We start from the raw sequence: 13,622 nt of genomic DNA on the forward strand, positions 1-13,622 counted from the left end.
CCTCTCTTAGTCAGTGGGGGCGTGACGTCATGTTCTTCACCTGCTGCAACACTGAAAGGGGCGGTCCTTTTTGTTTTACCTGAGACGGAGGGAGGGAATCTTATGTTATTTACATTATAGTTAGAGGCGAGGCTGTTGGGGTAAGTCTTTGGCCATTATCACTATATCAACTAAAAGTGTAATGACTGCTCAGTTCTAAAAATAATGCACTGCTGTAGGAGAGCCTAAAGTTGGGTTGATTGGCTACAATTGTACCGATTAATTATATATATATATATATATATATATATATTTAATGTAAGGCATTATACAGCAGTTACCTAGAATATATATATATATATATATATATATAATTTTAAAGAAAAAAAGTTTTGATGTTTTGTTAGTGTCTCTTAAAAAACAAAGTACGGCGCATTGAAGATACTATTTTTAGAAGAGTAAAACCAATTAGGGCACATTAAAAAATGTTCGCTATCCCGGTTATGGAACGAACGATTATAGAAAACTTTCTAAATTGTCCATGTCGAAGAATATTACAACCTGAAATGCTTGATGTGGAAGTTAAAACCATATAATTGCATAAGGGTTGTTTACAAAATACTGCACGATAGTGTATCACAAATATAAAAGTACTGATGTGTTTCACTAACAAAATAATATTCGGATTGTTAATAAATATTTTTACGCAGAACATAATTGTAAATGTTTTGTAACAGGACTTAGTTGCTTCAGTTCCCCTCTTCTCGTCTCCCCTAATCGAGGTTCAGTAGTACAGTCTGAGTAGGGCGTAGACGCTTTCCAGGAAGTTCACCCATGCTGGACTTGAGATCATCAGTGTGCTGTGCTGACTGGGATTGGATGACACAGGTATTATGGATGGGGGGGGGGGGGGGTCCATGCAGTATAATATTACAGAACGTACTCGTCTCGTATAAAATTTCTAAAGGTGTATCAATCTTAAAACGGCTCTCTCGTACATAATAAATCTATGTATGAGTTTTATAGGAATTACCTACAGAGATAGGAAAGTCAAAAGTAAACTTGCACAATTAAGATAGGATTGCCACCTTTTCTGGAAAAAAATATTGGCCTTGCTCATTAGTATAAATGTGCAGGTAAAAATCTGAATTAGCGTTCTAAATTATTTTCTGGACTATGTGGCATTATTTTACTTCAAAAATTGGTATGGAGGGTTGCCACCTCGGCCATCTATACTACAGTGTGTCCTCATGAATGAAAAGGTGAGCCATATTTTGAGGGGTAAAATCCATATACTTTTCCCAGCCATTGTATAAAACCCTCAGCCCTAACTTCTGCAGGTTTTTATAAACCAGTGCCAACTGTACAGACTGGTGAGAAAATAATGTTCTCATAGTGATGATAAATTCTAGCGTTTAAAAAATGCTAGGATTTACCATCACTAAAAATAAAGGTGACCTTTATTAACCCTTTCGTGCCAGGGTTAACGTGTCTACATCGGATCAACTGTCCCGATGTAAACAAATTGAAATCTCGCAATCGTGCACGTGATCACGACATTTCAATGATGGGATCGCGTCCCTCCAGACCGCGTTCTCATCAAGGAAGCGACAGTGGCTTCAGGAAAGCCAAGCGGTTAGGACGTATTTCATCCTTCGGCGCTAAAGCCCAGCAACATTAACGAGCTTACGTTTTCACCTCTTAGCCAATAGCACTGCCTGCCCTTCAGTATTATGCTGTAGGCTAACACAGCTATTGGCTAAGTGGTGGACACATCACCTCATTGCAATACTGAGCTGTGCTGTGGGCAGCTGCAGGCGCTTAGCTTAGTGCTGAAGCTGCTTGCGAAAAAAGGTACCTATTCGTCTGTTTTTTTTTTTTTTAACTAATGAAGTTTGCCTTTATTTTTAGTGATGGTAAATCCTAGCGCAAAATTCACCAAATGCTCACACAGTCTTAAAGGGACAGACACACACACACACACCACAAACCTTTAAAGAGACAACTCACACCAAGGGATCGGTCACAGTATACACTCACACACAACCTTGTACACTCCCAAAGAAACAGTCACACACAACTTACAGCTTTTAAAGGAACAGCTCACACCACACACAGTCTTAAAGAGACAGATCACAGTATGCACACACACAACCTTGCACGCTCACAAAGTGTTAATGGCACAGGCACATACAAAGCATACAGTGTAAAGGAATACCCAATGTTAAAGGCATAGGCGGCCACTTACACGCACAAAATGCATGTACTACTCACCATACACTCACACACAAACACCCCACACAGCCTTTAAAGGGACAACTCACACCACACAGTCCTCCTGCCTGTTTCGCATGTACAACTTCATATGAGAATAAAAACATTTTTTTACTTTTTTCGTCGTCGTCTTGCTAGGTAAAATGGCCCCCAAACTCTTCCTCTTTCCTCATAGAGGTAAATTTCTTTGTTTTTCCTTATACTCATGCACGTCATCCCCAAACACATCACAACGTTGTGTGCAAGTCATCACACGTGCACTTTATACAAATTGTGCTGTGCAATACCTGAGGAGCAGTTATATATATATATATATATATATATATATATATATATATATATATATATATATATACTGTATGTATATATATATATATATACTGTATGTATGTATATATATATATATATATATATATATATATATATATACATACATATGTTTGTGTTATCTTACCTGTGTTGCGCTCCATATATTGTTGTAATCAAGCCTATGTGTTCTCTCTTTTTTTCATCCGGCAGTAGAAATTGTATGCAGAAAAAAGGTTCTGGATTCATGAAATAGTCTGCACGTAACTACAAAATGCGCATGCTCATAACAATGTGAACTAGTCGAAAGTATCAACACTGGTTAAAGTACCAAATTCAGAAAAACCACACAACGTATGAGAGGAGTCTGGCGGCCATTTGCAATCAATATACAGCGCAGAAAGAAATCAAAATAACTTTTTAATCCCATATGGAGGTCAGGCTGTAACATGATGAAAGAGGATTACCGAGAGATATTGTTTACAAATAGGTGAGTGTGTTTGCGCTGTTGACTGTCTTTTTGAATAGACAACTCACACCACACACACACACTCAGACATAATTGGACAGGCACACAAACACACAACCTTAAAGGGACAGTCTACACCTGAATTTTTATTGTTTAAAAAGATAGATAATCCCTTTATTACCCATTCCCTAGTTTTGCATAACCAACACAGTTATATAAATACACTTTTTACCTCTGTGATTACCTTGTATCTAAGCCTCTGCAAACTGCCCCCTTTTTTCAGTTCTATTGACAGACATCCATTTTAGCCAATCAGAGCTGGTTCACTGGAACTCCACGTGCCTGAGCATAGTGTTATCTATATGACACACATGAACTAACACCCTCTAGTGGTAAAAACTGTCAAAATGCCTTGAGAGAAGAGGCAGCCTTCAAGGGCTTAGAAATTAGCATATGAACATCCTAGGTTTAGCTTTCAACTAAGAATACCAAGAGAACAAAGCAAAATTGGTGATATATGTAAATTTGAAAATTATTTAAAATTACATTCTCTATCTGAATCAAAGTTTATTTTGGGCTAGACTGTCCCTTTAAAGTAAAAGATCACACCACACACAAACAACTCACACCACACGCACACTGTCTTAATGGCACTGTCACATACACAGTCTTTAAAAGGGCTGACACACACACAAAGCACACCCAAACAGTTTTAAAGGGACATGTCACAGTATACACAAGAACACATTAAGCATGCAGCCTTAAAAGGACTGCTTGCACTGCACACACACTGTATTAATGGTACAGCCACACAGTGCACACAGCCCTAAAGCAACAGCTTATACCATAAGCACACAGTCTTAAAAGGGACAGTACAAGGCCTGGAATATCTGGAAACACATTAAACAGCAGGTAGAAACTCTGTTTTCCTATTCCTCCTCTTAATTCTCTTTCATCTCTTGTAGCCGACTTTCCCTCCCCCCCTTTTTTTTTCTCTCTCTCCCCCCATCCCTCCATTCTTTACCCAGTCGGACACAACCTTCAATATTTCTAACCTTGAAGATCTAAGCGATTGTGAGTATCCTATGTTGTAGGATACTATCCTATGGAATATGCGTTATGTTAAACTGTACGACTGCTATCAATGTATACTCTTGTCAACATCATGTATTGTCTGTCTGTACTTGTTGTGTGCCTTGATAATCGTTGATGACCTTGATTTCTGATGTGGTAACATTGATATTTGTTCATAAAGTTTATACTTTAAATTTAAAAAAAAAAAAGGGACAGCACAAACGCGCACACCCTTAAAGGGACAGCTCACCCAACAAGAAATAGGCATACACACACAGTCTTAAAAGTGACAAATCACACCACATTCACACAGACTCAAAGGTACAGGTGTACTTGATGCACAATCTTTAAAGAGACAGATCACTTCACATAAAAACACAGGTGCAGATCACAGTATGCACAAAAATATGCAGAGCACACACAGCCTTAAAGTAAAAACTCAGGCCATGCACACACAGTAATTAAGGTACAGATACAGGTATACCCCACTCATACAGCGGGTTAGGGACCGGAGCCCCGCTGTAAAGTGAAAACCGCCTTAAAGTGAAACAAGGCAGTTTTAGCTTTCTTTTCACTTGCCAGTTTGTTTAAAACATGTTTGAACTAACACATATTAGGGGTGCAATAGTGCTACATTTAGTTTAACACTCGCACAGCACAGTATTCAATTATTATTCAATAAATACTGTACCAATAAAATAGTGACAATTACTGTAGTAAAATTTGCCAGACTATAGCACTGAGACACAGATTGCACTGTAATGCTGTAGACAGAGTGAACTAAGCATAATACAATGGTGCCAGTCACTTTTCTCACAATTTACCGATGATTATAGCACTGTTTTAAAATCCTTGGAGGCTGAACTTCAGCTCCACAAAGCGCTGTATTAGTGAAGCTCTGTAAAGTGAGGTATACCTGTATACACATACAACCTACACAGCCTTAAAGTGAAAGTAAATTTTCATATACTTTATTAATGCCATGGATTCACCTACTAACATTAAATGTAGTCGCTAACTTATTTTTTTTAAATTCGTTACTGTTTTCAAAATTTTAATCTTTTATCATTCATACCAATTAGCTGGGTTTCCCTGTTGAGGTCAATGCGCATGCGTGTCTCATGAACGCGGTTCTATACAGGGAGTAAATTCAATGAGAGACGCATGCGCAATGGGTGGGGGCGTAAATTGAAGATTTTCAGACGCCACTGGGGGACCAATAAAATTAGGTATAGCGATATTCGTCATCACAAAAGACAATTTTTTTTTTTTGGAGGCGGGTGGAGAAACGGCGTTATAGTGTTGCGGCTTGGAAGGTAAATAAATGTGATAAAAATAGAGCTTTTAAAAAACTGATGAATTAAACTCAACATATTTTAAGATGTATTTTTCGGTGCGACATAGAGGTTGGGGATAGTTTACTTTCACTTTAACCCCTTAACGACCAGCTACGTACTCTGTACGGCACTGGTCGTTAAGCCCTTTAGGACCAGCTTCATACCCTGTCGTGCTGCTGTCCTGGGCCTCTTTCTGCCGCGATCTCGCTAACAGTGGCAATATCATGCTATTTCTGCATGCCCACTCTTTTTGTCCCTCTCTGCACCGGGTAGCGGTGGTGCCGTTCGTTGGTGGTGTGGGATGGTTAGGACGGAGGTGTGTGGGTGGCCCATCGCTGGAGGTTGGAGCGGTAACAGGTGGGACCGCTACACTGCAGAAAAAAATCAATAGTGAATGAGGGAGGGATAAGGAGGGAGAGGGGGGTCCTAGAGTGGAGAGGGGGAATTAAGGGTAGGGGAAAAGATCACTTAGAGAGGTGAGGTGGGGTAAATGAGGTAAGGGGCAACTACACTACTGAAAAATGTGTTTGATTGTTTATTATGTAAATAAAGAGATAAATGGATACCTAAAATTACAGAAACTAGTTAGAGGGGGGAGGGTTAGAGAGCGTTTTGGGAGGGATCAGGAAGGTGGAAAAATAATAATAATTCCAAAATTATTAAAAAGAAAAAAAAAAAGAGGACTTAAACTGAATACTGGCAGACTGTCTGCCAGTACCTAAGATGGTGGTACCAGTGTGGCGGGGGGGGGGTGAAGGAGGGAAGAGATATGTTTGAGAAGGATCAGGTAGGGATCAAGCAGTGGGAGGGTAATCTCTACACTAAAGCTAAAATTATCCTTACAGGCTACCTGATTAACCCATTCCTTGCAATGAATAATAAAAGTGTGGTCGGCAGCTGCATTTAGCCACCAATAAGCAAGCATAAACGTGTTATTATGGATATAGCGCCGAAGACCAAGCACACCTATAGCTCTGAACAAAAGGCTACCGAGCTAGCCTAGAGAAAGGTATTGGTAAGTGTACAGGGAGTGCAGAATTATTAGGCAAGTTGTATTTTTGAGGATTAATTTTATTATTGAACAACAACCATGTTCTCAATGAACCCAAAAAACTCATTAATATCAAAGCTGAATAGTTTTGGAAGTAGTTTTTAGTTTGTTTTTAGTTATAGCTATTTTAGGGGGATATCTGTGTGTGCAGGTGACTATTACTGTGCATAATTATTAGGCAACTTAACAAAAAACAAATATATACCCATTTCAATTATTTATTTTTACCAGTGAAACCAATATAACATCTCAACATTCACAAATATACATTTCTGACATTCAAAAACAAAAACAAATCAGTGACCAATATAGCCACCTTTCTTTGCAAGGACACTCAAAAGCCTGCCATCCATGGATTCTGTCAGTGTTTTGATCTGTTCACCATCAACATTGCGTGCAGCAGCAACCATAGCCTCCCAGACACTGTTCAGAGAGGTGTACTGTTTTCCCTCCTTGTAAATCTCACATTTGATGATGGACCACAGGTTCTCAATGGGGTTCAGATCAGGTGAACAAGGAGGCCATGTCATTAGATTTTCTTCTTTTATACCCTTTCTTGCCAGCCACGCTGTGGAGTACTTGGACGCGTGTGATGGAGCATTGTCCTGCATGAAAATCATGTTTTTCTTGAAGGATGCAGACTTCTTCCTGTACCACTGCTTGAAGAAGGTGTCTTCCAGAAACTGGCAGTAGGACTGGGAGTTGAGCTTGACTCCATCCTCAACCCGAAAAGGCCCCACAAGCTCATCTTTGATGATACCAGCCCAAACCAGTACTCCACCTCCACCTTGCTGGCGTCTGAGTCGGACTGGAGCTCTCTGCCCTTTACCAATCCAGCCACGGGCCCATCAAGACTCACTCTCATTTCATCAGTCCATAAAACCTTAGAAAAATCAGTCTTGAGATATTTCTTGGCCCAGTCTTGACGTTTTAGCTTGTGTGTCTTGTTCAGTGGTGGTCGTCTTTCAGCCTTTCTTACCTTGGCCATGTCTCTGAGTATTGCACACCTTGTGCTTTTGGGCACTCCAGTGATGTTGCAGCTCTGAAATCTGGCCAAACTGGTGGCAAGTGGCATCTTGGCAGCTGCACGCTTGACTTTTCTCAGTTCATGGGCAGTTATTTTGCGCTTTGGTTTTTCCACACGCTTCTTGCGACCCTGTTGACTATTTTGAATGAAACGCTTGATTGTTTGATGATCACGTTTCAGAAGCTTTGCAATTTTAAGAGTGCTGCATCCCTCTGCAAGATATCTCACTATTTTTGACTTTTCTGAGCCTGTCAAGTCCTTCTTTTGACCCATTTTGCCAAAGGAAAGGAAGTTGCCTAATAATTATGCACACCTGATATAGGGTGTTGATGTCATTAGACCACACCCCTTCTCATTACAGAGATGCACATCACCTAATATGCTTAATTGGTAGTAGGCTTTCGAGCCTATACAGCTTGGAGTAAGACAACAGGCATAAAGAGGATGATGTGGTCAAAATACTCATTTGCCTAATAATTCTGCACTCCCTGTATGTGTTCAAAGCGCCTAAAATAGGCTAGGTGTCAACAAAGCGTTGGTGTACTAAAAACAAGTTTAATTACAATCTTTCCTAATATCACATGTGAAATTTAGGTAGCATGATACAATATGAGCTCCAAAATACAATAAAATACAATAAATGTGGATCCACAATATCACAATTTAAGCAATATTATATCCGTTAAAAAGATTTAAAAGTGTAAGCATGAAATTCTAATGAGGGTTAGGAACCGATGCTGGTTGATATTCCCTTGCAAATGATGGGATATTGAAATTATGTGATGCAGTGTTAACACCTGTCCAAGAGTGATGGAGGGTATTTATTACCTATTGAAATGGGTTTGCAGTCGACTGTATGTGCCAATTAATAAGTGTGGAATAAAAATATATAAAAATGGATTTAAAAAATAAAAAATATAAAAAGTGATCACAACTGTGAAAAAAGTCAGTGGAAAAAATTCACAAATGGCTGTGAATTATAATGTAAAAATAACAAAGGTCTTAGGTGGAAAAATAAGTGAAAATAAGTAAAAATGTGCACGAAAAAAAGAGTACAAAGTCGTACAACCCCAAAGTCGTAGGGTTGTAATCCAGTGATGCACTCAGTGTGAACAAATAATTGCACGAGGGATAAAGAGGGAGAGGGGGGTCCTAGAGTGGAGAGGGGGAATTAAGGGTAGGGGAAATGATCACTTAGACAGGGGAGGTGTGGTAAATGAGGTAAGGGGCAACTACACTACAGAAAAATGTGTTTGTTAATTATGTAAATAAAGAGCTAAATGTTACCTAAAATGGCAGAAACTAGTTAGAGGGGGAGGGTTAGAGAGCGTTTTGGGAGTGATCAGGAAGGTGGAAAAATAATAATAATTCCTATTTAAAAAAAAAAAAAAAAAGAGGATTTAAACAGCAGACTGTCTGCCAGTACCTAAGATGGTGGTGACTAGTGGGGGGTGAAGGAGGGAAGAGAGATGTTTGAGAAGGATCAGGTAGGGATCAAGCAGTGGGAGGTAATCTCTACACTAAAGCTAAAATTAACCTTACAGGCAACCTGATTAACCCATTCCTTGCAATGAATAATAAAAGTGTGGTCGGCAGCTGCATTTAGCCACCAATAAGCAACCATAACCCAGGTTCTGAACCAAAAACGCGCCGGCTCCTAAGCTTTACATTCTGCTTTTTAAATAAAGATAGCATGAGAATGAGAAAAAAAATGATAATAGGAGTAAATTAGAAAGTTGCTTAAAACTGCAGGCTCTATCTGAATCCTTAAAGACAAAATTTGTGTTTAGTATTCCTTTTAAGGGGTTAAAGGGATTATCTAAGAAATCTCGTCAGTACTTTGAGGTCCCAAATTTTTTTTATAAAGGCAAATTTTAGCTAAAGAGCTGTTTATCTCTCTAAGCATTGAAGCATTGTCCTGCATGTGAAGGAGAGACACCTCCATATTAATATATAATGCTAAAAAAAACCCTAAAGATTTCTCTCCATGCCAGTAAGCTTTTCATCTTTGGTTCCACTGTCTTAAAGGAACCGCTGATAGCACACAAAAACATATACACACAGCTTTAAATTGTCACACACACAGAAGGACAGCTCACAGATGTGTGTGGATTCCATAAGCTATCTTGTGATTTTAAAAGGACTGCTTGCACCGCACACACACTGTATTAAATGGTACAGACACACAGTGCACACAGACTTAAAGCAACAGCTTAAACCATAAGCACACAGTCTTAAAAGGGACAGCACAAACACGCACACTCTTAAAGAAACAGGCATACTTGATGCACAGTCTTTAAAGAGACAGATCACTTTACATAAACACCCAGACACAGACTTAAAGGTGCAGATCACAGTATGCTCAAAAATATACAGAGCACACACAGCCCTTAAAGGAAAAACTCAGACCGTGCACACACAGTAATTAAGCTATAGGTACACACATACAAACGCTAGGATTGACCATTGAAACAAATAAAGGGGACTTTCATTCATGAAGTATAAAATACTTAATTCAGAAAGCTTCATTATTTGTTTCAAGCGTTTGCCGCACTGAGCTGCTCAGGCTGCCCCACGGCAGAACGTTGTTTCGCTAAGAGTTGACGTTTCCATCTCTTAGCAAATACTGTGCGGGGAATCCGGCACCACGCAGCACCAAGCCGGATTTCCTGCACGCTATTGGCTAATTTGGGAAAATGTCACCTCTCAAGCAAAACAGCATGCTGCCTGAGCAGCTCAGTGCGGCTAACGCTTGAAACAAATAAAGAAGCTTTCTGCATGAAGTATTTCATACTTCATGAATGAAAGTCTCCTTTATTTGTTCCAATGGTCAATCCTAGTGTTTGTATGTGTGTACCTGTACCTTTTTCCTTTAAGGCTGTGTGTGCTCTGCATATTTTTGAGCATACTGTGATCTGCACCTTTAAGTCTGTTTCTGGGTGTTTATGTACAGTAATCTGTCTCTTTAAAGACTGTGCTTCAAGTACTTTACAAACGCTAGAATTGACTTTCACTTTATTTTAAATTTGTAAGCTCTTTTATGCTATTTTAGCACCCTCCTGTTTTGTTTTGTATTTCAACCGACTTTTATTGCCTGTTTTTATCTGTCCCTGATTGTCCTCAGCAGGAAAGATAGATAAAAGGAAAACTTAAGTTCAAATGTGGTGGTGCCCACTACTTTATATAGATAGTGGAATAAAAAATAAAAAAAAACAGGAAAAATTACATGAAAAGGGGACAAATTAAATAATGAAAGTATATTACAAAGTTTTTTTAACTGCACATTACTAAATGTTTTATTTTACAATCTTGCACTGTTCAATTTCCCTCTAAACAGCATTCAAGAGGTCGATTTTGCATATTTTTCTAACAAAATGACAGATTTAAATGTACCCACAGCCTTTATTTTGCATCCAGATGTTTTGCAATACAGTGAATAATTTTTGATGCATAAAAAAAAATAACTACCGTTTTGTTTCTATGCTATAGATAAAAAAGATAATAGACGGGTGCCTCATGTGTGCATCAGTATGTCAGGATGAATCGGTCAAAATAGGCAATGACAAATGGGTACTCACATTTAGCCCAAGTATACCTATGTATTGGTAGAAGCAGGCTGGTAACTTGGGGTGTGCCAGCTAACCCTCTCCAGGTGAGGATTGAACAGCGCAGGGGTATCCTGCCACACTCCGGGCGTAATAGATTCCAAAAGGTAGTCAGGAACAGTGGTTATACTGCTCAAAGAAGGTGCTGAACCAGAGCTTGTATAAAACAAGTTTGTTTATTAAAAACAATTTAAAAATAATAACAAGCAATGGTTACATGTAATGCAACTCATTTCTCAGCATTAGCATCGGCTGTTTTATCAGGCATTAGGGTTAGCTGGCACACCCCAAGTTACCAGCCTGCTTCTACCAATACATAGGTATACTAGGGCTAAATGTGAGTACCCATTTGGCATTGCCTATTTTGACTGATTCATCCTGACATACTAATGCACACATGAGGCACCCCTCTATTATCTCTTTTATCTATAGCTACTCCCGGACAAGTCTGTGAGGAGGAGAGCAGCCTTCTACTTGTGCCCCACTTATAGAGTTGGACTATCTGATTACACTGGATTAATTACACCACCTCTAATTTGACACCGTAATTGGGACCCTTTGTTAGGACTACTTCCATCTGTGACCATTGGATTATTTGGTTTGATTAATATGCTATGCTAATATATGATATGATATATATATATATGCTATTATCTGTGTTATTTGAAGGTTAAATTGCACCAAGTGGATGTAGAATTGTCTTTTTATATAACGCAATAGAGCGCCCCCTCACACTCTGTTAAATATTGTTTCTATGCTACAGTGGTTAACATTCTGATTAACTATAATGTTTATTATATTCACTGAAACTTTTCTAACTTTTAAGCAGGAACAAAGATTAACCTGAGCTTGGACACATTTCAAATAACACTCGAGGCTGTATCACAGAACAAATACTATTGTACAGATGGAAGAAAAACATATATTAAGTGTCAATGAAGCAGAAATAGAAGAATATATTTATTCAGAGGAAGACTTTGTCATTCCAAGTCGTGCATGGCAAGAAATAAATGAACATGCAGATGTTGATAAACCATTCCTTTCCATCTTTGATACACTTCTTCAATCAAAATGGGTTGAGAAAATGAAGCAAGGTTTGTTTCGTTATTCTCTATGGAAGTTAGAAACCAAGATTTTACCTGGTAATATCAAATATGTAGCACAGCTTAATATTCAGAGAGGACTAGACAGGAGGAAGCCAGAGGACATTCAGAGCATCCAGCAACAATATAACCCAAAACAGTTCAATTTTAATAAGATCAAACCCGAAGAAGCCATCTTTCATTTATTCAGATCACCTTGTAAGAATGGATTCCAAGTCAATACAAAATGTGTAGATCAAGGCCCTTTGACTAGTAAATCTACACCAAGCGGCATATGCAGGTCTAGTAGCATTTTAGTTGTGATTAATGTAAGTCCGCTTGAATTTGGCCATGTTTTATTGATACCTCACCCATCTCTTTGTCTTCCTCAAATACTAACTGAAGATCTCATGAGGTTTGGTTTGGAATCAATTCTTCTTAGTGCCCACCCAGGATTTAGAGTTGGATTTAACAGCCTTGGGGGATTTGCCTCAGTAAACCATTTGCATCTGCATGGCTTTTACCTGAATCAAGAACTTTTAATAGAGTCTTCAGAAAGCAAACCATTGTGCCCAAAAATAAACTTCCACCAACTCACTAATTTTCCTGCTCCTGGCTTCTTATTTTACACTAATGGAAAGGATTTGCATTCTGTGGCTCAACGTGTTTGCAAAGTAACCAACTACTTTGTTGCCAAGAACATAGCACATAATGTGTTTGCGACTAGAGGCAGGGAGCCTGGAAATATAGGCTCTTCTGAATGTAGAGAAGGTATCAGGGTTATCATCTGGGCAAGAAAGTCATGCTTTGGGGCTAAAGAAGAATCAGCATTTAATGTGGCACTTTGTGAGCTTGCAGGGCACCTTCCATTTAAAAACCAAGAAGATTTTAACAGTATTACAGAAGATGACGTAATCGGTATCATCAAAAAATACCTTCTGCCAGACAATGAATTTGTCCAGCTTTCTTCAGATTTAATAGCACATATTACAAATGGGCTTTAAACATGTGACTAAACAAGATCATGTGTTTTAATTTCTTTTCATGCTCACCGTTCCTATTCTGTTATTGTGGGTTGTCTTCTCCAAATAAATGTAAAATATTTTTTAAAATGGATTTAGCACATGGATTCATTTTTACGTTTTACAAAGCTGGTTTAAAATCTATATAATATCTGCATGTCAAAGCTTTGTGATTATTATCACAACCAACATCTATTGATATTCATACCGTAGTTATGCTTTTCCTCACTTACCACGTTTCACAGACCATATCATCCAACACCAAATTCAAATTTTCTGTCACAGAGTAAGGGTGGTAGGTGGGACACATTAAAGTGAGTGATCACAGTCTATGCTCTAACACCATTTCTGTTTTGGGAAAAGATCAGATCTGAGCAGATAGCAGCAAAATCACCC

At 38.7% G+C, this 13,622-nt stretch overlaps 1 protein-coding gene across 7 annotated transcripts; it reads left to right on the forward strand.

Moving 5' to 3' along the window:
- Positions 1 to 19: 19 nt before the first annotated feature.
- On the forward strand, positions 20 to 13,320 carry GDPGP1 (GDP-D-glucose phosphorylase 1). Of its 7 annotated transcripts, none has more exons than XM_053717692.1 (4): positions 42 to 140; positions 717 to 867; positions 2,773 to 3,049; positions 11,949 to 13,320. In XM_053717692.1, exon 4 carries the CDS (start codon positions 12,030 to 12,032, stop codon positions 13,206 to 13,208), a length of 1,179 nt encoding a protein of 392 aa, XP_053573667.1. In that variant the 5' UTR covers positions 42 to 140; positions 717 to 867; positions 2,773 to 3,049; positions 11,949 to 12,029; the 3' UTR covers positions 13,209 to 13,320. The 7 variants fall into 7 exon arrangements, with proteins under 7 accessions (XP_053573672.1, XP_053573667.1, XP_053573668.1 ...); XM_053717693.1 differs by having other exon boundaries at positions 11,952 to 13,320; XM_053717694.1 differs by having other exon boundaries at positions 2,776 to 3,049.
- The last annotated feature ends 302 nt before the right edge of the window (positions 13,321 to 13,622 follow it).

This window comes from Bombina bombina, chromosome 6 (genome assembly GCF_027579735.1).
Source record: "Bombina bombina isolate aBomBom1 chromosome 6, aBomBom1.pri, whole genome shotgun sequence".
NCBI lineage: Eukaryota > Metazoa > Chordata > Amphibia > Anura > Bombinatoridae > Bombina > Bombina bombina.